At 35.1% G+C, this 24,777-nt stretch overlaps 1 protein-coding gene and 1 long non-coding RNA gene across 2 annotated transcripts in view; one reads left to right on the top strand and one right to left on the bottom strand.

Moving 5' to 3' along the window:
* The window catches only part of LOC143347490 (uncharacterized), a 33,851-nt gene extending 28,521 nt beyond the window's left edge, over window positions 1–5,330 (bottom strand). The window contains exon 1 of the long non-coding RNA XR_013080611.1: window positions 5,177–5,330. This is a non-coding gene — a long non-coding RNA (uncharacterized LOC143347490). The remainder of the gene's footprint in view (window positions 1–5,176) is intronic.
* Window positions 1–21,290, top strand: part of LOC143347489 (protein gooseberry) — a 36,321-nt gene extending 15,031 nt beyond the window's left edge. The window contains exons 2-6 of the mRNA XM_076776686.1: window positions 1,429–1,742; window positions 2,573–2,702; window positions 13,863–14,034; window positions 15,085–15,366; window positions 20,853–21,290. Coding sequence (XP_076632801.1) covers window positions 1,429–1,742; window positions 2,573–2,702; window positions 13,863–14,034; window positions 15,085–15,366; window positions 20,853–21,114 — 1,160 coding nt within the window. The 3' untranslated portion in view covers window positions 21,115–21,290. The remainder of the gene's footprint in view (window positions 1–1,428; window positions 1,743–2,572; window positions 2,703–13,862; window positions 14,035–15,084; window positions 15,367–20,852) is intronic.
* Window positions 21,291–24,777: the final 3,487 nt, after the last annotated feature.

The following is a 24,777-nucleotide window of genomic DNA, read 5'->3' as shown; positions in this document are numbered from 1 at the left end:
TAATTTTTCCAGAATGATTTACAACTTTTCAATTTCGACGACTTTGTCCACCTTCTCGAATTTTTTTCTAGGAAATGAGTAGGATTTCGAGGGTATGTCTAATAACCAAAAATGATTGTAATCGACTCTTGCAACCGAAAATATTTTTTTTAGAACGATTTGAAATTTTTTTTTTTCGTCGAAAAATTTAGGCACCTACCCCCTGTCGATTTTTCTTAAAAATTCGTTTCTGATTTTTAGTAATTTTATTTGACGCCCTACAGAAAAGTTGTGTAATACTTTTTTGTAGGTACCCATGAGTTCTACTTCAGAAAAAAGTTTCATTGTTATATATTCACTGTTGCAGGAGTTATGGCTGTTTGAAAATTAGACCACTTTTATGTGGTTTTTCTTATTTTACGGGGTCAAAGAACAACTTTTTCATTATTGTTAGAATTTCTACATATTCTCCACCAAAATACGCGTAGTTTGCTTTTTTAAACATCAAAATCGTCCAATCCGTTCAGAAGTTATGACGTTTTAAAGATTCGCATGAAATTTTGGGCTGACATTTCTGGCCTCACATTAGATTTTCGCTAAGGAATTTTTTTCTTCAAATTGCGTAGGAATTCGGGGGTATGTGTAATCATTAAAAATGATTGTAATCGACTCTTGCAACTGAAAATTTTTTTTTTAGAACGATTTGAAATTTTTTTTTTCGCCGACAAATTGAGGCACCTACCTGAATTTTTTTCTCGAAAGTGGGTAGGATTTTGGGGGTATGTGTATTCACCAAAAATAATTGTAATTGACCCCTGTAACCAAAAATAATTTTTTCAGAATGATTTAAAATTTTTTAATAACTTTTTAACGAAGCCTCAATCAAGAAATTGATATATTCTAGAAATTATTCTAAAAATATTTACCTAGCACTAATTACACAGATGTCGCGTAACAAGTATACACATAGATTCAATTCATCATTATCGACATCTTTAGGTAGGTGTCTTATATTTATACATACATACACCACGTTAACTGCCACGCCATATTTTCCATGTCTAAAAGTGGCCTGGACATGTGTTCAAATTATAGAAACATGGAAATATTCGATAACTCAATGGTAAATTTGTTATTTTACAATATTCCAAATTAACGTTATTTACAATTTCACAAGTATTAGGATTCTTCCATCGCAAACAATACATATTGTACAGTTTGAGACGAAAATTTTTAAAAGTCTATTTTTTATGTGAAAACGATGGGGAAGGTTTAGAACCAGTACCAAGTGTCAAAGAAAAATTGCAACATTACGAAAAAGTAAAGAGGAAAAATGGAGGAAAAACATTTGATAAATTGTTTTAAGCACGATAGAACGTTTGACGCGCAATATTTGTTGTAAATCCATGTCTAGTAAATAAAATTGTAGCTTGGTTTGTTTCGTTCCAGGACAAGGACGCGTGAATCAACTCGGTGGCGTGTTCATAAATGGGCGTCCGCTGCCGAATCACATTCGTCTGAAAATAGTAGAAATGGCCGCAGCTGGCGTCAGACCGTGCGTAATCTCCAGGCAGTTAAGGGTTTCGCATGGTTGCGTTTCGAAAATCTTGAATCGGTATCAAGAAACAGGATCGATCAGGCCGGGCGTGATCGGTGGTAGCAAACCGCGAGTCGCCACACCGGAAGTCGAGGCGAAAATCGAGGACATGAAGAAACAAAATCCTGGTATATTCAGCTGGGAAATTCGGGAGAAGCTGATAAAGGTCTGTTGATATCATCTATATTAATCTAAATCATATTAGATGCATTGGAAAAAGACATACTGTAAAAATCGCGAGTGCAAACTTTATTTTGTCAACAAGATAACGCAGCGTTCGTAAGAACTGTGAACAGAAAAGAACAGTATCGTCCTTCCGCGAATACAAGGCACAGCGTGTTTACATCTTGCTGCAATCCGCTGATTGGCTGTCACAGATCTTCCTCATCGTTTTCCTGTGAGTCAGCGGACTGAAACAGGAGTGGAGATGTAAACACGCTGTGCCTTCTTCTCGTGGAAGAAGCAAAATATTCGAGTTTTCGAATGGCCAGCCAGATCACCAGATTAGAACATTAGTGAAAATTGTTGGGCACAATTATCAAGATTAGTATATGATAAGGGACCGTTCATGAATTAAAGAATTGTATCGAGGAAAATCTTTAAGTAAAAAATTTGTTAAAAAATTGTTTAAATCTCTACCAAACCGTTTAACAGTTATACAAACAAAAGATTGAGCAAGAGAATATTAAAATAATATATTTCTACAGATAATAAGTCGTTTAAGAGATATGTGCTGTCATTTTATCGCACTGATTTTTCATTGTTTTTCAATATTGTATAATAAAATTTATTCTTTTTACAATAAATATTTTGAAACATACTTATGTAATTTGTTATTATTATAAGGCGTTAGAAACATCAAAAGTAATGCAATATATAGTTTCAAAAGTTAAAAGATCTTATACTCATATAGTTTGCTATCACGGAATTTACGTAAATTGGAATGTTTTGGTAGTTCCCATTGTTATACTAACTAGTCCAATGTGGTTCTGCCAGCAGGATGGTGTCTGTGATAAGGCGTCAGCGCCATCGGTTTCCAGTATCTCGAGGCTCCTTCGAGGACCTACGAATCAAACTCGTTCCGGAGACGATCCCCGAAGAAATCATTCTATCGATGGAATACTCGGTGAGTTTAGTACAATTTTTTCCGTTAACACGTTCACTGCCAGATCAAAACCGTATAATGTTTTGTAAAAGTAAAATTTTGATTTTAGACCATTGCAAGCTACATAACCTAAAATTTGTTTCACTACTTATTTTTGTAACCTTGTTAGAATTCACAGATTCTATCCAAATTTATTTCCCTTAACGTCTTAACTTGAGAATTCATTTTTCTAGTATCATAGTGGTAAATTCTGTGACGTGGCAGTCAAAGTGTTAAATACGTATTTTACCAATTACATAAACAAACATATTACCATTGAACGCGATCGTTTGTTTTCTTCGTTATTTTCGTTATAATAATTTATTTTACATAAAGTACGTTTGAAATGGCAAAATTATAACTTACGATTGCTTTTGTCGATTTCAAAGTTTCGTACATTTCTTTTTATCTGACGTGAAAATTAAATTCTATGTGAAACGACTTTGATTTATTATTTTCGACGAAAATTGTTTTTAGCAGTTTTCGAGTTATATCTGTAATGGTGCTATAAAAATTGAATTTTTGATGAGTTCAGCAATCTTCTTTTCTAAAATTCGTAATAAATGCAACGTTACATGTATACTCGTCGTATCGAGGAAATTATAATACATAATTAATTCTAAACATCGAAGAGATCACTACAGATCGGATAAGCACGATTAAATTTTCCAATGCATCTAATATAATTTGGAATAGAATTTACTATTACTTTGGAATAGAAATACATACAGAATAAAACACTAAGTTTAGACAAACTATCGTCTAACTTGTAACTATTACAGAAAATAGTGGACAATTCTTTGAAAATTAACTTGTGTAATTATTGAAATATTTTTAACAAAAACTATCCAAGGAATACATTTGACTGTTGAATATACAAGTAATTGAAATTCTTTAACGCCTTGTAATCAACATTGTGGAAACAAAGAAATTATTAAAATATATAATTCTTAAAAATATTGCTATAACCTCTAACAGAAAGAAAAGTAAAGCAGATTTTGATATTATTCTAAAATTCACATACTCGACAATCTCGAGGACCATGATTTTTAAAAATATTGTATAACGTTATTGTTCTATTAAGTGTTGAAAATAAAACTTTGTAAATGTATATTTAAACTGTTAAATTTGTGAAAAAGTGTTATAGTTTAGGAAAGGCCACTATTAACACGAACGTATTTGATATAGTTATTATTACTTTCATAATGCTTTAATACTACATAGTGTAACTTTTACGGAAATAAAGGGGCATGATGTGTCACCATCGACTATTACGAACATTCTACGCGTCGCGCGGGGAAGTCCCATTCGGATAAGTCTAATAGATGGCGACACTGCATTCCTCAACAAAAAGTAAAATAAGTTTTTGGTTATTGTAATTCTGGACGGTGGTAGTTGACTTTAAAACTTTAAACATGCGAATTTAGAACAGCTTTGATAATTTTTCGAGTATCGGTAGAAAATTCGAATTTATTTTTCGAAACACATGCTTCTGGAGATTCGAATGAAAATAAATCGAATCTCGCAGGTTTTTAAATCGGAATATCTTTTTAAAGAAACATTCCAGAACAGTAGATGGAAAATTTGCGAACAGCGTCGTTGTTTTAGCGCCGCATAAACCATTAGACGGGTGTAAATGAAACGCTCGAGGTAATCGTGCGATAAGCGTAATTATAGAGTGTAGCAACGTTAAGTTAATTGAGTTAAGGCAACCGTAACGATAAATGCTGCTCGAATATTGGCTGTATTTTGCCCTGGACTAGAAAGCTTTTAAGTTTTCCTTCCTACATGACTCTCGATTTCTTTGATATTCATAACTTCCTTATCAGCAAGTTCTGTTGCTATACATAAACATCGTAACCGCAGTAACACGTACAGTGTGGTCCACGAAACTTGCATACAAAAGTTTTTTAAAAAGTTATTTTTATACATAAAAGTTATTTTTGGTCATTACACATACCTCCGAAATCCTACGCACTTTCGAGAAAAAAATTTCTTACTGAAAACCTAATTAGGCGTCTAAATTTTTCGACGAAAAAAAAAAATTTGCAATCATTCTGGAAAAATTATTTTTGGTTGCGGGGGTCAATTATAATCATTTTTGGTGAATAGACATACACCTGAAATTTTGCGCATTTTCGAGAAAAAAATTCAGTAAATTCAGGAACTTTAAATGTTAATAACTTTTTAACGAAGCCTCCATCAACAAATTGGTATTCTTGATTTTCGTCTTATTTTGGCCTCTAGAATCCCCCATTAAAATTTTCCCCAGGGATGGCTGAACACCCTGTAGAATTGGATGCATGATAATGTGACTTGTGAATTTGGAGGTTATAGCATTTGTGTCATTTTGTATCACAACGAAAATTATTGCTATAGCCTTCACATCCGCGAACGTGTTAAAAACTAACTTAGTTTATGAACAATCAATTTTGTCTTATCTTAATCAAGCTTACTTTGGAAGACATTACGAATGGCCATGTGATATCGTTGTTAGGGCGATGGATCGACTTCAAATAAACACTCCCTACGGTTTCACAAGTATCGTATTAACAGACGGAAATATATATTAATTTGTAGTCATACTACGGCACAACGCGACGCGTATAAATAAATGGCATATGGTTTTCGAGTTGCGTTCACAAAAGAACGCGACATACGACTAACGAGCAAGAAATACGTGATTGGTCCAATAGAGAGCGCACGTGACCAATAGAAGCATACCACAAAAACCGCGAGTTTTAAATTCTGTTTAACAATTTTGGAAAAAGGTGAATACGATAAAAGGGTAATTTAAAGCGGGAAAGCTATAGAAATTGTAATCAAATTATTCTGTGCGTGCTTTGAAGAACCTAAAAGAAATGTTTAAATACACGAATACAAAATGAAATGAAAATACTCTATGAACCAGTTAGCCATTATATTAAAGGACATAATAATTTTGAAAAATGCATGATAATGTGAGTTATATTGCATTCATATCATTTTGCATCACAATGATAACGAATGCTATAGCATTCACGATCGCGAACGTGTTAACGTGGAATCTCTAACTTACAATCAGTATATGCAAAGTAAATTTTCAAGAAACAAAGCGGAAATACTCGTTAACTATTCAGGCCACTTATAAGACAGAAATTCGTCTTATGACGAAAACGTTTTGGAAATTTCGAAGTCAACTGTAATTTTCTAGTGAAAAAAGTTTTCTAGTAAAAAAGTACATTTACTAATCTTATACCTATGTTAGAGATTCAACGTTAATGAAAAGTAAATTGAGAATTTTCAAAAAAAACCAAGTTGCCCTCTAATCTCTAAAATGTCTCCACCGGTAAAAATATACATAATGTTCTCTTTAAAACTGTGCAACTTTTGATAAATATGTAAAATTGATATACATTATCCTATTGGTCATAAGAAATTGTAAAGCTTTCTTCTAATTCGAATACTTTTGGAAAAAATCACAGGCTAGTGATACCATGGACACCCTGTATAATAGGAAAATTATGTTTGCCGATGAAAAGTTGGTAAAAAAAATTACTGGTTAGTAATAGCGTGAACAACCTGTATAATAGGGAAATTATGTTTAGCGATGAAAGGTTGGTATCAGCCTTTGAGATTTTCAATCGAGTGGCAACGAGAATGGCGTCGAGAAGTGGTTGGTCGGTTCGAAGGCTGAATACTTTGGCAATGGCATCGAGAAATTTTGTCTTGTTTGAAGGCTGAATGGTTTGGAGGACAGGAAGAGATTAACTGGAATATAGGTCCAGTCGGCGGACGTAAAGGGAGCTCCTTTTTTGTCTATTTATTAGCTGCAGTGAAGCTCACAAAGAAATATTAGGCATCCCGTGGCGCGTAGATGTGTCGAGTTTATTACCACGTCGAGAAGATTTAGTTTTGATTAGATGTACGCTTGGAATTGCAACTCGATCTAACAACGCGAATCTACCTGTTGATCGGTAAGCGCCATTTGTTGCGAAAATTTTTATTTCGTACCCGAATAAATCGTCTTTTGTACAATTTACTTTCTTCCAGTGCTTTATTCTTAAATCATCGTCGCAGGCAACTACGAAATCAACGCGACGGAAACGTGCGCGTTCGCAGAAACAGTATCTAAAACGTTTACACAGATGTTTATTTATATTTATTACTATCAATATTTCATAGTACCTTGATCTTTTATCAATGCTTACGTTATATAGTAGAGAAATTATATTAGGATCTATAAGAAAAAGAAATCAAAATTTGGAATTATTAAAACTACTTTGTTTTATTCGACATTTTGTCTCGATCGATTAGTATTCTATTTGTTTATCTTTCAAAGGTTTCAAATAAAGTTTAATTTATCGATTATTCAGATTAACGTTAGAAATATTCGTTTTATACCGAGTGAAAATACAAATTTTGACAATTAATTAACTGGATATTCTAGCGTGACGCGCGATTTTTTTACTATATTTTATGATTATTTGGTAAAATAACTATGGGACTTGTTGCCATACAAAGAAGGTATATTTGTACGTATATATGAAATAACTATAATTTTTTTTATTTATAAAAAATTAAAATGACCACTGTTACGAGCCTTCGCTCGTAGTCGACTTAAAAACAAAATGGTGTTTAATGGCGTCCGTAATTTCGACTTTTCCGTTTATTTGGCAAGAAAAAATAAAAAATATTTCTCTATAGTTGGAATTAGAATAAATATGAAATATTAACGACAAAAAAATGGCAACTCTGTGTAGTTCGAATATCGATGTTTTTTTAGATGTTTTTTTAATCTATGGGGCTGAAGAAAGTAGAACGAATGTGAATTTTGCAATATTTCTACTTCGAACTATAATCATATGTCCAGTGAATGTTTATGTAAAATTTGACATCAATTGATCAAGTAGATTTTGAAATATCGTAAACGCAGTCCTGAAAAACATAGTTACCGTTTAAATATTGTTAACTTTTAGGTTATCCATTCATTTTTTTTAATTAAAGCCTTGTTCAATGATACATATATGTATAATTCATTCAGTTTTGAGTTACTGTCACTTGAAAAAAATTGTGAACATTCGTAAAACATAAATAAATATGACTAAGGAGACCAAAAAGATGAAACTCGAGACTAGAATATCTAAACTTAAACCTCGAGTTAAGTCTTTGGAGGTCTGTAACAACAAAAAATTATTTAAAAGCAATCCATGATAGTCAAAAGGTTAAGAACCGCTTTTCTAACCATTAAATTACTCATGGCACGTTCTCCATACACTTGACAAATTTCACGATAAATGTCTGCCGGTTTCACGTTTCTCACGTTTAAGGAACAGATTGCAAATCTCGCTTTACAATCGGCTCGATACGTTTGAACGCGTTTAAAATGTAAATTGTCTTGTAACCAGAATTCGATTGTATCAAAATGATCGATTGTATCAAATGAACGAACATCATTACGCATAAGAGTAGCGTTATTAGGTTACAATAGAACGAAATATGATTTTCGTTTAGAACACAGACACAGCATATTTAAATGAACATGTAAATTAATACAAAAATGATGATTCGTGGTTCATTCACTTCTTTCTTTCTCTTCTCACTCTGTTCTCACGCTCTAAATGACTTTTCTTCTTCTTCTTCGCTCTTTTCCATTGACTGTAACTGTCCGACTCTCCTTCGGATACACTTCACAACATAAACAATATTCTTACCTTTAGATTGGACTCTCCATATAACATTCACTTCAAAAACTATATAGAATAATGATAAACTAAGAAATCTCACTCATAAAAATACATCCACACATAAATCAAGACTCACAGTTATTAGGTTATAGCTGCAATACATATTTGTAAACGGAACTTACTTTCTGGATACGCCTTGTTGCGACATGTAGGCACGCTTTCATGTATGTTGGAAACGCGTCGTATTGTTTAGTGCGCATAACAATCGCGCAAGTCTTCTTGCCGCGTAAAAGTTTCGCTAAAAAAAAGTGACGAGAAGTTAGTCCTCGTTCGCACCTTGGAAGTCGGATATTGTAGCTTGTGATATATTTTATTATTGTTATAGTTTGTTACTATTTCTCTGGATTTCAGTGAAGCTTCAATCCAGTAGAATTGGACACACCTTTAAAGGTTCGTAAAAGATAAATGACTTATTTACTTATAGAACGAAATCTTTATAACAAAACTTATGCATATATGGCGCGTAACTTACCGACAACGGAAGTACACGCGTAATAATAATAGTGCATGAACACACCGCCTACAGGCATACATAATTTCCTCGACTTCCGTATTGCAGTGGCAAATTTAAAAAATAAAATGTAAGCTTGCCAAGCACAAAAGAAAGATAGAATTTAGTAAAACAAGAGGAACTGAATCGTAATATAGTTAAGTACATAGTTTTGTTGAATTTAATTATAGTGATTCCCGTTTACTCTTGTACAACTATTTCGTGGGGGAATACCTAGAATATAGTATTAATCCCTACAGTAGGTTGTTGAGATGGTTAGCGAAGAGGAAAGAAGGCAGAAGGTAGAAGGAGAAGGGAAAAAGGTTGAACGCGTACGCACGTTGCGCGGCGTGTGGTCCATCGTGGTCTCGTGCTGCCTCTAATCTTAGAAACCGCCAGTATCAGAGCCAACCTGTTCTTTTTCTCAACCAACAGTGAACCGTGCTCTATTGATTTAGACGTTCCATTGATCTCCCTCTTTCTCTTGCTAATACTCCTTTGCATCAGTTTATTCAAATCCACCGATTGTGAGAAAATAATCTTTAATTGCCTGAAAAAAAAGGGAAAATATTATATAATGTAATAAATAAATTGGTATTTAAGTTTTAGTCTATTATTTTTGCCCCCTTTCTAGATAACATTCTGACTACGTCTGTACATACGTGCGTAAATATGAAAATAAAGCGTTAACTAATGATTAATTATTCTTCCTAAAACCTAACCTAACTTTCTAATTCTAAGAATCGTAGCTTCGTCTTGAACATGATTTTTTAACGGCAGGACCTTTTTTCTATCATTTTTTAGGGTTGAAGCTACAGTTTTTCATGAAAAGAAATTTTGAAATTTCGAAAACCTTAAAAGTAACTCGTTAAAAATGAAAATATCGTCTTGGAGAAATTTTGTGATCGATGGGTGAGAATCGGGGGCAAATCGTGTAACGGATTCGAATAGTTTTTGACGCTCGTTAAAAGAAAGCACTATCGAGCGTCGATGCATCGTGGAAAGCTTTAAGAAGTGGTTAAGGTGGCACGATGAAACCGTCGCGGGGATTTACGGCTGCGGTGGACTCTTTAATCTTGAACGAACCGCTACGCCACTTCGCTACCTTCGACTTCATGAATTTTAGCTGACGTTCGTGCAAATAATATTGATTTAGACATCCATTTTCATATCGGCAACGAGTAAACTTTGGAATTGAAATTGAAATTAAAACGGGAGCAAAGTACAAATAATTACCTCTAACTCCATAGACGAAGATGAATTCTTAATTGTAGCCAATCGAATTTAAATAAAATACTGAAATTTCTTCCATTTTCTTTTTTGTGATTTACACTCCTAGAGATTATATTTAAATATATTTAAATTGTTTCCGATATTAACGGATTTTTCACTAGATTTTGTCTTTTTGTATTTTAAGTGTGAATTTAATTCAGGATACACAGTTGTCTGTAAAAATGCATTACAAAATTTCAAACATCTTCGATAAAACTTGCAGATTATATTATATATTATTTATATGTTACTCAGAGTAAAGGAAGAATGGTTAATATTTGATACAGAAACATTACAAATGCTAAAATAAAATGCTATACATTCGTTTCATTATTTCAGGTTTGTTAATGTTTAATGTGTTGAGTTTTGCTTTAAAGGAAACGTTTGCTTTAAAAGAGTTCTGTTTTAGTAACTACTTATTTCAAACATTATTTTGAGTACGGTTTGATAGTTTGGTCTGGTGAACAGGTAGTTAATTTATTTTTAAATAAAATATTGTTAAATAGCTTTCACGATATGAATAGCAACATTATCTTGTTAAAAAGTGTGATCACTGCTTGCAATATGAATTGCATACTTATTAAATCGTTTCTCTACTACAGCAATGATTCTTAAGATGAACGTCTCTTCGGGGTTGACCTGTTTATTTTTCGTACAGCGGAGACGAAATTCGACACCAAGAGATATTTATATACCGCGATATCGTTGAGCCCCGACAATCGTAGAAAAGGACAGCGAGTGAAAGCGAATGAGAAAAAAAGCATCGTCTATTATATAAATCGTCGCTGTATTCCAGCTCGTATCTCTTTTAAACATCGTCTTTCACTCTTCATTGGTTCCAAAGGGAATCCCTCAAGTTGGGTGGAATAGAAACGTTCAACTTACGAATCATGAATGGGGTTCGGTTTTAAGAATCATTACTGTAATCCAACACGCTTGTTGTTATTCGTATCAGACGGTATTCTAGTCCAGAGTTTCATATTTTTGGTCTCTTTTGATTTTTTTTTTTTATAAAAGAAATATAAGTTTCTTAACTTCGACATTTTGCATACATATTTATATGTGTTTTACGAATGTTCACAATTTTTTTCAAGTGAAAATAATCAGAATTGATTGAATTATATGTCATTGTCCAAAATCAGTCCATTCAGTTTAGCAAAAGGAGGACCGTGAAAATATTAATGTAACCAAAATTTACTAGATGTACTAACTTCATATCTTACAATCGGTGAACACTTTTGTGACATACGTACTTCGTTTCTTAATAATACTTGTTGGAATATGAAAATTCGAGCATGGGGCTAATCGCGATATCTGTTATCATACAACAGACATTGTATTGGTGCCATCTAGGCTTTATAAAAGTGCTATGCAAAGTAAGAACGCGTCTTACTATGTACATATACAATTGTTATTCCGTCAATTATTATTTCACCAATCAACAATACTTAACAATACCGCACACGTTAATCAACAAACATAATATGCGAAATTGTCGTTTGCTTTTCATAAAACGACCATTTTAGGGGACGTACGAAGACTCTCGTGACTGACCGTAGGTGTCGCGAGTGACGAGTCTCGTTCGGAAGAAATTTTGAAGCTATCGAGTGTCACGCGGAGGTTAGAATCGATGACAGTGTAATTAAGCGTTAATGGATCGTGCGTAAAGATGCGATTATCGGTTCGAGGGAGGAAAAGTTTTCGACCACGGAACGAAAACTAGGCGACGGCGAGGAACGAAAGAAAATATGGATCTGCCGGGGAGGCTGCCGCGCTGGACAGGCTTTCGTTTAGCTCGTGTGGGACGGGACATGTCAAAGAACTTAATTTCTTTGCGGCGAACCCTAATTTCGCCAGTGTTTTAGTTTAGTATAGGTTCGGCTGGCACGGCTGTAATCAGAAGGGTCTTAATGGTAGGTTGCCGAGTCCGGCGTGTGAACTGTGGGCGGGAACGACTCGCTTCCTACCTTCGGTATCTGACGTGCAGCACGTGCTGGCCTGGAAGACCTTCTTGCTGCTATTAAGAAGCGTGCTTCGTAACATCTCTTCGGATCTTTCGGACCTTACCGTCGCCTCGCATCGCCTCGCATCGATTCCTTTCCACGATAACACCCTTTGCTAGCGTCTTTTTAACGAATTTTCAATTCCTGCTTTCCCACACCACAGACCCACCTAATTTATTTTACGACGCGTTTGTTAATCGATCGAGTTAATCTATGTTCTTTAACCCCTTGACTTATGATTTAATTACAAATAATTTTTCAAACACTGTTTAATTTTGTTTTAATTTGTGTCGTACAATGGTCACGAAAAAGAATAGATTTACAAACACCTCGTCGATGTAAAAATTTGTTGATTTTAATTTATAAGGCACGACGACTAGTGAGTAACCTCATAATTGAGAGATTTGACATCACGAACTTGTGACGAGTCAGACACGTTATTTTAACCGAGTATAAGCACCACTACAATACAATACTATAATTGAGTAAGAAAATTGTAGCGCAGGTCATAGGATTAGACAATAGGAAATGTACTTCTCAGGTTATGTTTAATATTGCACGAATCGTTGCATACATGGTACTGATTTACTGAATGCTATTCAACTGCTATACTGAAACAAAAGATGGTGTGCACGTTTGCCAACAAGGGAAAAAGAAATATTTCCAACACGTGCATGTTTGCCAACATGGGAATGAGAAACATTTCCAACAAAAATATAGGATCAAGGATTTGTTTGAGTAATCAAGGTTTCCTTGGATTCTTTAAGATTACTTAAACAATAATAATAATAAAATGTAAACTCCCATAATAAAAAATAAATGCTTGATTTTATTTAAACAATCTATGCTAAGCTCAACTCGACTTGTATTTTCACGTATTATACTTGGACAAAACTGGTCGAAACACAATTTTTCCGAGAGTTTCGCAGTATTGATCTCTAAATATTAATAGTATTACGCAAATCAGGCTAAAATGAAATTTTAGTAATTGAAAAAGGGCGAATATAACATTTATTTAAAACAAAATATAACATTTATTTAAAACAAAATATAACAATATGTATTTTACAGATGCACAACTAAATCAATGCAATTATAACGTAATAACAATATTAAATTACAATGAAATGATTAAGTTATAAATTGAATAGAATTAGTGATTAGTTTTCCCAAAATTTCTTCCTTAATTTCATTCCATGACACAATTACAGCTTCTTTTAACTGTTGGAAAATTTATATTAGAATACTTTCTTAATTATTTTTAAGTGAATCAATCGTATTACTTTGCAATTGGAGTTTCTATGTTTATAGTAATTTTATTTAACATATCTTATGCATAAATAAGGGTTTTATTTAATTGGAGAATGCAATTGTTAAATTTCAGTTTTCAGTGTGTTAATAGAAATAACTATTCGAGTTATCCATATCTTTTCAGATTCAATAAATATTCTTTTGTAAATAAGCAACGGAATTTCGAACTTCGAGATCTTAATCGAACTTATAATGTTTCGAACGATCCAAAATTAACATCAATTTGTTTAAGATTAAGCTATTATTATTGGTTCCTCGTTTCTTTACTCTGCATTATTATCAACTACTTTGTCTGCAGTTGTTTCGTTGCTTGTAACCACAATCACGTTTTTTGTTTAAGGTGGAAGCAGCGGCGATGATTCAGAGACTGAAAGCGAGCCAGGAATCGCGTTGAAGAGAAAACAACGACGAAGCAGAACCACGTTTACTGGCGAGCAGCTCGAACAATTGGAAGCAGCTTTTCACCGAACACAGTACCCAGACGTTTACACCAGAGAGGAATTGGCTCAAAAGTAAGCGTGCAAACAGTAAACTTGGAAATTGAATAAAATAGTAAATCGAACAATGTAAACACTATCGAATTGTACGATCTCACTAGGATTCTCAGCGTGTTAAAGTTTATATAGGTTTTTGTACAAATGAACGTGCTATATTATTTTATAGAAAATAATTTATTCGATCAATTATGTTCAATTAATATTGGCAATATTGTCCGTGGAAATTGATAAATTTTCGTTTGTTTCTGTCAGACTAAAACCGTACAATCATTTACGAGATTAAAACTTTCACTTTAGACAATTGCAAACAAAATAACCTAAAAATTGATGACTTTTCGTTTGTTTCTGGCAGACTGAAACCATACAATCATTTGCGAGATTAAAACTTTCATTTTAGACTATCGTAAACAGCATAACCTAAAAATTGATGAATTTTCGTTTGTTTCTGTCAGACTGAAACCGTACAATCATCTGCGAGATTAAAACTTTCATTTTAGACAATTGCAAACAACATAACCTAAAAATTGATGGATTTTCGTTTGTTTCTGGCAGATTGAAAACCGTACAATCATCTACGAGATCAAAACTTTCATTTTAGACAATTGCAAACAAAATAACCTAAAAATTGATGAATTTTCGTTTGTTTCTGTCAGACTGAAACCGTACAATCATCTGCGAGATTAAAACTTTCATTTTAGACAATTGCAAACAACATAACCTAAAAATTGATGAATTTTCGTTTGTTTCTGTCAGACTGAAAACCGTACAATCATTTGCGAGATTAAAACTTTCATTTTAGACAATTGCAAACAAAATAACCTAAAAATTGATGAATTTTCGTTTGTTTCTGTCAGACTGAAAACCGTACAATCATCTGCGAGATTAAAACTTTCATTTTAGACAATTGCATACAAAATAACCTAAAAATTGATGAATTTTGAAAGCTAGTGTTGCCTTTGCTAAGATTAGTAAAAATGTACAGTAATAAATAAATAAACGGTGAACGGTTTCAGCCTGTTTGTTAAAACGATCTTCCTTGACGGTAGTCTGTTATTGTTGTTCCAGGACTAATCTGACGGAGGCGCGCGTGCAAGTTTGGTTTAGCAACAGGCGGGCTAGGCTTCGCAAGCAGCTAAACAGTCAGCAATTGAACGCTTTCAACACAATGAGTTTGCAGTCGTTTCAGACACAACACTACGGTAGTGCTGAAACTTATCAGACCTACGGTCAAGCATCGGTAGCTGCAGCCACAACAACCACCGCTGGTTATCCGCAGCACTACAACTATAGCGAGAATTACTATGCTGCACAGCAACAATGGCCCAGGCCCACTACGGACAATTATGGGTAAGTTGTTAATAAAAGTTTCTTTTTATCGCTTTGCACATTCTGTTTTGGACAGGAAAATAAAATTAAATGTACACGAGCTATTCTCGCCATTTTTGAATAAAATAAAATAAATGGCCGACAAATACCGATCTGTCGAAATCGAGTATAAAAAATTGAATTTTTCACTTATAAAAATAAAATTATCCTCTATATTTTCTCTACGTCTCCGCTTACAAGAATGCCATTTATCCCATATTATGTGCAAGCCTAACGGAGATAACAATCGACAATTTCTCAGTACCTCCCTCGATAACATTCCCGTCGCGGACCCAAACTAGCCAACATTAACAAGGGAACACTATACTTGGATAAAAGTGACAATAGATGTACCGAAAATGGATAATCGTTATCATAAATGAGAAAAGTAATTTTGACCACTTTGGTAGATTCGTTGTCCAAATGTTGCGGTCTGATAAACGTAAGAATCGACTTGGCCAGAGAATAGATTCTATGGAAACAGAAATTCTCGGTGACTCATTGTCAGTGTGGTCGCTACTTTCGTCAAACGCTGTCGCCCCCTGATTGTGGCCGTCGAAGGACTAAGAGACGAAGAAAGAATCTCCCTGTAGAGGGCAACTGACGGGAGGGAGGCCTCCCAAGTCGATTCTTTCACTCGACGGACCTTAGACTTTCTTCGTTTGCAGTTTGCGCTCGAGCGAACTGGCCTCTGTTATGTTACTGAACGTAACATCATACTGCAGCAGCCCGAGCATTTCGCCAACCTGTTATTACGCCGCAATGGCTGAATTAATTGATCGAAACACCCTTAGAGCACAGAAGGTATCCACTCTTACACTTCACCGTATACTTCTTCACTTCCTCTACTCTTTCCGTCCACGCCTTACCCTTCGAGTGATTTAAGGGGTCATTTCTCTGTGACACCTTCAAAGAATGTACCAACCACCGAAGTGGTCGTCCCATTCGTAATTTCTAATAAAAAATTTTCTATGACAGAATGAATGAACACTCATTCTTTTAATAATTATTGTCAATTTATTAGTTTAAATTAATTTGCGATATTATTTTTAAATTAACCCTAAACCAATCCACATTGATATTCAAAATTGTTCAAATCGAATACATTTTATCTTAACATCACACACATATCGTCCAGTGTGGATAGGTTAGGTCTGGTTTAGGTTGAGGCGTAATTCAAAATCATTGAAATCGGTTAAGTTTCATTTTTAGATTCACCCGTTATATTGTTCTGGTCGCCGGCCGTTGCCGATGTTTATAGAAATAGCAGATAAGGACAGGGGGGACACGAGCGTCGAAACGACGTGCGTTTTTATGTTCTTCCTTGTCTTACAACTGAATTGAAGACAACCAAGGCAGACACAGGAACGTCGGTCTTGTCTGCCTTCGTTGTTCTCAATTGCAAGACAAGGAAGAACATAGAAATGCATGTCGTTTCGATGCTTGTGTGACCCTAACTTAAGTGGCACCCCAACGTTCACACACATGGTGCTACAGACACGAGCGTGTAGGCAGAATTCAATGTGGTAGAATGGAAGGAATTTTGGGAATATCTCGGAAATTACGGCCGTGCGGCGGTTTATAGCAAAAAGTTGTTCAGAATCTTATTTTCTATAACATATTTTGCAATCAAGATCGAAGTTGAGACCCCCTAAAGTAAATAATTACCAAAACTGAGAATAAAATATGACAGAAGCAATTGTAGGGTCAAAGAGGTTAGGAAAATGGGGATGAAGAGATACGAAAGATGGTATGCACGAAGAAAAACGTGAGAATAAAAAGTAAGCGAAATAGAACGTGGAAACAGGTGAGTTTGAGGGTCTGTTAGAAAGAGATGGAGGAAACTTATTTTCTGTAACGTATTTTGCAATCATCAAGATCGAAGTTGAGGCCCCCTAAAGTAAATAATTACCAAAACTGAGAATAAAATATGGCAGAAGCAATTGTAGGGTCAAAGAGGTTAGGAAAATGGGGATGAAGAGATACGAAAGATGGTATGCACGAAGAAAAACGTGAGAATAAAAAGTAAGCGAAATAGAACGTGGAAACAGGTGAATTTGTGAGTCTGTTAGAAAAAGATGGAGGAAACTTATTTTCTGTAACATATTTTGCAATCATCAAGATCGAAGTTGAGGACCCTGATGTAAATAATAACCAAAACTGAGAATAAAATATGGCAGAAGCAATTGTAGGGCCAAAGAGGTTAGGAAAATGGGGATGAAGAGATACGAAAGATGGTATGCACGAAGAAAAACGTGAGAATAAAAAGTAAGCGAAATAGAACGTGGAAACAGGTGAGTTTGAGGGTCTGTTAGAAAGAGATGGAGGAAAGGAGAAAGAGCAGGAGAGTTGTTGGTTGAGTGCGGCGAAGCTGTCGGGGCCCCACCGACACGTTTTCTGTGTGGTCCTCAATTATGTTGTTTCTTTGGCCCCCGTAATGAAACGCTACCGGCTAATCTTCGCCGATGATCCAGCTTTAACCGGCAACTGCGCGCCCTTTCTTTCACCCCGGAAGCGATACAACCTCAACACTCGCCGCTTCTAAGAATTTTTCTCAACGAGCCATTATCGCGAATCTTTTTCATTTGCTTTGACCCCTAACCTGACGCCGACATCGATTCTGTGACTTTTAATACGAAAATTCTAAATCAGGTTCTACTTGCGTTTCAAGTACAGTAGTCCCTCGCTAATGTTCTGTAGTTTTTCCTTCGATATTGTTCGCAGAGTCATCCCCACCAATTCCTAGAACTGTAGATACAGTAATGACGCGGTTACGAATGAATCACAGAAAGAACAAAAACGAAATTTTTATATTTTCCAATTTATAATTATAAAATTATTCTAATCGCATTGTTGAGCATTTTCCGGTGGAAATGATACCAAACAAGATAATATTTGCACCACATGGATGAAAATTAGAGAATAAATACAAAATAATTACGAAATAAATTGTACAACACTTTTATGATAGTAATGTAAATAAAGTGAGAAATACTAATAAAAGTAAGACAAAAGTAGTGATTATATATAAAAAATACACAACATTTTAGATAATAATAAACTACTAAAACCTTGAAATGAAGAAAATGTAGGAAATGAAAAAATTCACAAAATAATGTAGACAATAGAATGGAGTAGAATCTCACAGGCCTTGTCATTAAATGTTCACATATAAAACTAATCAGACATCCCCGAAAATGTTAAAAACGAAGTATAAAAATGAGATAGAAGAAATGTATAAAGATGTTGTACGCATTAAAACGATTCGAAGCAATTAAAAATGAAAAATCAGCCTTCCAATTTTAAACGCGAGCAACAATACAAGAATCATGCAATTTAAAAAAAAAATTATATACTTTGCCTTCTGAATAATTTTAGAATCTCTAGTATAAACAAACGTTGGATATCTTTCTTTATTTCACTCGCTTTCAATGTTTCTCAGTTTCGTCTGTAATACGATCGAGTCTAACAGAGATAAATAAGAGTCGGGAATTCCTGGAATAGTATACCTCCCTCGATATCGTTCGCGTCGTGGAACCGAGCCAGCGAACATTAGCAAGGGATTACTGGAAATCTCAATACAAAACAGACCACCTACCATTAAAAAGAAATCACAAAAGATTCGAGTAAACGGCAGCCCGGACACGAGATCCTTTAACGTCGTTCGAGTGGTATGCGCAAGGTGGATGCGCGCCGATAGAAAATCTGTTAACAGCTATATCAAGGGCGCCATCTTGAAACGAAACGTTTGTACGTTCGTTATTTCGTGGTAGGATTATCTCGAGCGATCCGACAATGGTAACCGAAAGGTTCGGAAATCTTGCAAAAAGTAACAAATTCATTGGTATTTTATAGGGAATAAGGAGCAGGTTGACGATGTTACGTTCCAGGAACAGTATTAAAATATTAATGCGGGGCAGTTTCACCTCCATAACCTCGAGATGAAATTCTCTTTCCGTTTCGCGACTCTCAAAGTAACCGCCGACAAGTTCTCTCTCGTTTTGCCGTGCAATCAAAGTTCACTGCTCGTTTGCAAGCCGATACCATACGCACACGCGAGCGCGAGAAACTTTCACGCTCGCACACATACAAATACGAATCGTTTAGGGCGTGTCGAGGCTGCCAACAACCGATTTCAAAACGGAGTAGCGGTCCTTTTGACCGTTTCGGCACAGCAGCACGGTTAAGAACCCTGAAACGTACCGATGCTGAAACCATTTAATTCCTCTCTCCTTCTTCTCTCCTCGTCTCTTCGTTTCCTTCCTCTGACCTTTCTCCTCTCCTCTTAATTTCTTTCACGAACCAGTGCAGAACTGGCGGAAGCTCGAGAATTTATCGACTGTCCCCGTGCACCGTTCTACAAATCTATTTTCTTCTAGTCGACGCGTCGCCACAAATCAAATTCGCCTCTATACAAGTGCTAATGAATTCCGGCGAACTTCGCCCGCCAGGAACAATTTATAATCCCCGATCCTCAAAATTAAAGAATTTCTACGCCACACGCTGATTAAGCCTGGCTTCCCGTTCACAAAGTCCAATCTTACAAATTTAATATTTTTACAAAAATTTAAGTGGCTATTTTGCTGTAAAACGCGGGTTTTAAACATTTTTTTGATAATTTTTTGGCAATTTTTTCTTTTTTCGAAATTCCTCACACATATTTATTGATATTTATGAAATATGCAGGGCATATTTGTGGGGCGTTATGGAACAGTGTGTTTATGCACAGAATCGACAATTTTCAGGCATTTCGCAGTTGTAATTGAATCGTGGAATGAAATTAACGAAGAAATTTTTAATAAAACAATTTTGAGTTTGTTGATGAGGTACGTGGCAGGAGTTGAACAGGGTCAGAAGAAATAGTTTGCACGAGATAACCTTTTACTAACTAATCAAGGTGGCGCATCCGCTTGCATTATGGTGGTACGGATTTCAATAGAGTTAATAGAAAAGAAACAAGGTCCTGTTCATTATTAAAATTGTCCATTCTATTCAATTTATATTAATCGTTTCATTGTAATTTAATATTGTTATTACGTTATAATTCCATTGGTTGTCTAGTTGTGTAAAATACTTATTGTTATATTTTGTCTCAAATAAATGTTACGTTCGCCCTTTTTCAATTACTAAAATTTCATTTTAGCCTGATTTGCGTAATACTATTGATATTTAGAAATCGTTAATGTGTTGAGTCGCGCCATTGGAACGCTTTTGTGGACTCTGTCAAGAGGTCGTTAAGGTGCAAACTTCATGGCGTCCGTGGTATAAACAGCGTGCTTCCGACAGTTTATATCTTGCGTGTTTTAGTTATTGTTGGTTTGTCCTTTTGTACGTTTTATCGAAATAAATTGTCATCGGTCTCTCGAAAATTGTAGTGGGCGCTTGTGCTTCGTGGCGTAGTCTATTTAATTTCCAAAATGTAACGAAGAGAATATTGGTTTCAGATGCCTGTCATTTTTCTGTTGCAGACTATTTAACGCGACTCATTACAGTAGCAGCAATCTAGCTTCGAACTTGACCAGCAACAACTTGAATCTAGGGAGTCTGGGTAGCAGCGTGAGCTCTACTGCTTCGAACATGAGCGAGTGCATGGCTCAGGGTGCAAGTTCAGGAGTGTCGGCCCCGACAGGAATGAGCCACCATATTACGCCACACAGCCCCAGCGAGGCCAAAAGTGGTTATCCTTATCTGGGTGGAATAGAGTCCCAGGTTTGTGGCAGAGTTCACTGAAACGCGAATTACACTTCGAGTCGACGAGTTTGATATTTTCGAGTATCCCGTCGATGTGATAGAGACTAAAAAAGGGAAAGTTTTTAAAAAAGAAATCAAATGGCGATTGTTCTACACAAATGTCGGATGTTGTTCGTTCCCTGAACAGCAATTATAGAAATTGCATCAAAGCGTAGGAAAATGATTGGATTTTGTGCATCGTTTTCGGTGATAGATGCTCGAGTTTATTACGATAAATTATAACATTTTTATAAAAGATAACGAAAGTAAATTATAAGCTTACTGCCGCTGCACTGCAAATATGTACATAAAATAAAGATTATTTTATCATATTTCTATTTTAAATCCTTAAGTTTCTTGTGAATACGAAATGTATGATAACTACTGCGAGCGTCGAGTACCTTAACCTTAAACTTTTGGACCTTTCGATCGTGTGTTGCTTCCGAAAGAAGCAAAACTAAATTCTTGCACAGAGAGGAGGGAGTAGCTATTTACTATCGAAACATTTTAAATGTGTTAAGAATATACGTATAATGTTTATCGTTAATTACCAGTGTCCATAATCTTAACATTGTGTGCCTTAAGCTGTCGTTACAAAATATTATAAGCATATACACAGTCCAAGAATAATTGCTACGCTGTGCAAATCGAAATCGGAGATTGCAAAAAGTAATCGGAATTTAATATTCGTTAGCTAACGGAAAGGCTCTTAATTAGTTACCCTCGTCATCCTCGTATGAAATAACTTTCGAGCCTAATGTTTGCTGCGGCGGAATAAAATTACATCAGTATTATTTTCGGTTCTGAAATGTATTTCTTAAATCCGGGGGCTGGCGAGTACGCGATGTAAATACTCGACGAGCAATTACATTTAAAATAAGAATAGCGAAAGCAACGTTTTATTTCAAAAATATTATATGCGATTCCAATGTATCATTGGTGTAGACTGATTGTATTTAAAAATTATTTTGTAGCTGTAGATACGAACGGCGTCGGTATAACAATGAACAATTTACCGTTTGCAGTGTATCACAAATTTATTATACATTCGAATGCACTTCGTTGCAATCGTAAACACGTAGATTAGGGCTGTCAGAATACTTGGAAAAAACAAGACGAGTTATATTCGACTTGGAATAGTCGAGTAAAAGCTGTTGGAAAAACGACTCGAAAGGAGTATTATACATGCAGGGCCGTTCCTAACGGGGGTGTAAAAGGTGCCCTCGCACTTAGGCGGTCAAACCTAGGGGCGGTCGTAGACTTTTTAGTAAAATTTTGACTTATAAGAATAACAATCAATACTTTTTGAACGATTATTAACATTTTAGACAAACAGAATTGAATTAATTATTATGGAAAACAATGTTGTGTATTTTTTATATGTAATCATTTTTTTATATTTGCAGTATAGAACTATTTTTTTCCTTACTCTTATTGGCATTTCTCACCTAATGTCATAATTTATTTTTCCCTATATACAAATCTGTGAACCATTTAACTTGTCCGAGTATAGGTTAGAAATGTATTAAATTCTCGTTAAAAATGATAATATTAAAAAGTAACAAGAATACGATCGGAGATCTAGAAAAAGCGAGTTTTGACTCGAGTACGCGAGTATTTCGACAGTCCTACTACAGATACGGTAAATAGTAGTTAGAGCGTGATCCGTATTAGAATGATTTACCTCCAGTTGAATTTTTACAACATTTAGTAAATTCCGTAGCGTCCATTTTGCTACGATAGATACTATTGGGAGACGAGATGTTGGCACGCTACCAAACAAGCTAAACGACGCGAGGGGCAAAGGATATGCTCCACCTAATCCCCTTCACTGTTTAGGTTCTTGGCTTGTTTAGAGGCTTGCTTCGTGATCGACTTGCCCAATAACAACCAAGAACCTAACAAGTGGAGGGGATTAAGTGGATCGTGCCATTCCCCCTCTGCCCCTTGCGTCGTTTAGTTTGTTGGACCCTAACCAACAAGTCATCACTTTATAGTACTTGTGCAGAGCTGGAGAAACGACGAGAAGAAGAAACGGAGGTTGTGATTGGCTGTAACGAACGATGGTGAAATTTTATAAATGTGAGTATAGGTTAGAGCATGACAGGTGAAATAATCCAGCCAATCATCTTTCCAGCTCTGAACGGTATTTAAATAAATTCTTCGATAACGAAACGTCCTAGAAGTGCTTACTTAGATCGACTTGTCACTGTAAATAATTTAGACACAGCCCGATCGATTGTCGTGCCTCTTCAGCAATAATATTTAACGATGATTCTTCGGTGCAAGGTTCGGCAAACGAAATACAGTGTTTCTTCTATATAAGCGAAAAACTCGTCTACGATATAGGCAAATACCGTATCTTCGCTACTTGTCCCCACTGCGTATCTGTAACACGATACTGGTCCAGATTATTAGTAAATCAACACTAGCGCAACGATAAAAGTTTCTTATTTTTCCTCTTTTAGTTTTGGAACTTTTAGCAACATATTCGTGACACTTTTCTGATTAAAATTACAATTCAGATCTTGTTTACCAGTGTAATAAACGATCAAAAGCACGCATCGCCGAGTTCGTTTCGTTTCGCCTGTATCGAAACACAGGCGATGTTTACGTTTGCCTATATTGAATCGGTATTTCATTTCGCATTTCAGACCTCTATCAACAGAGGTACAGGTCGGAATTAGAATACCGATTCGGTGTAGGCGAACTTCGATATAAGCGAAAAATATTTCGATATAGGCGAACCAAAGCAAAGCAAACGGAAACGAAAGTTCTTTTCTACACTCACCACCTTCAGTGGGCGTCAACAAAGTATGAAGAATTGTTTTTTCGCTTATATAGAGAAAATGCTGTAATTGTTTAAATCTTTACATTTTCTAGGTTAGGCATTTCGGAAGTTTGGAGACCGAGAAAGTGGCTGGTTCTCGATCCCAGAACTATTTTCACTAACCGATTGTTCAATTTGCCGAATCTCGAATATAAATTGCACAATGGAATCGTTGAATCTGTCATTATTGCAATATGTAGATTTATATTTGTCTGGTAAACGCAGTGTCTTCGTGTAACTCAATGCCTTAAAATTGCCTTTTTATATACATATAGCGAATTAGATCCATACGATACTGTAGGTACTCGTCGAGAAGCTGTTTTGAGATTATTTCATAAGTAAGCTTGTATACATATTATAAGTATTTAACAATCGAACCAATCAAAGGATATCTCAACTAATTATCAAAAATAAAAGAAATCCTCACCGTGACTTTGTTAATTGGATAACTTTATTGGCCAGTTAAATGTTTTTGTACAAAGGTGACTTTATCTAGTGCACATAATATTCTTGTAATTTATTAATTATGATCCCTCTGTATCATTCATTGTTACGAAATAAAGGAACATTTTAAATGATGCGAATTATGCCTCGATTAACTCGAATGGACGTTTGATTTTTTATTCGGTAACAAATCTTATATTTTAAGAATATTATTGTAAGGATATTAGTAGGATAAGTAAGAAAACCAAAAAAGATATTTATTTAAACAAAGAAGGTTGGACTTCAAATGAAATTAAATTGGTTTGTTACTAAAAATATTTTCAAATTTCAGACATAAACTTCTTTTATATCTGTATCTGCTGTTAATCTACTCTAAAAAAGAATAGGAG

Source organism: Colletes latitarsis, chromosome 11, assembly GCF_051014445.1.
Source record: "Colletes latitarsis isolate SP2378_abdomen chromosome 11, iyColLati1, whole genome shotgun sequence".
Lineage (NCBI taxonomy): Eukaryota > Metazoa > Arthropoda > Insecta > Hymenoptera > Colletidae > Colletes > Colletes latitarsis.
Note: the sequence above shows the minus strand (reverse complement) of the source record. Positions and strands in the feature narration are given on the sequence as shown.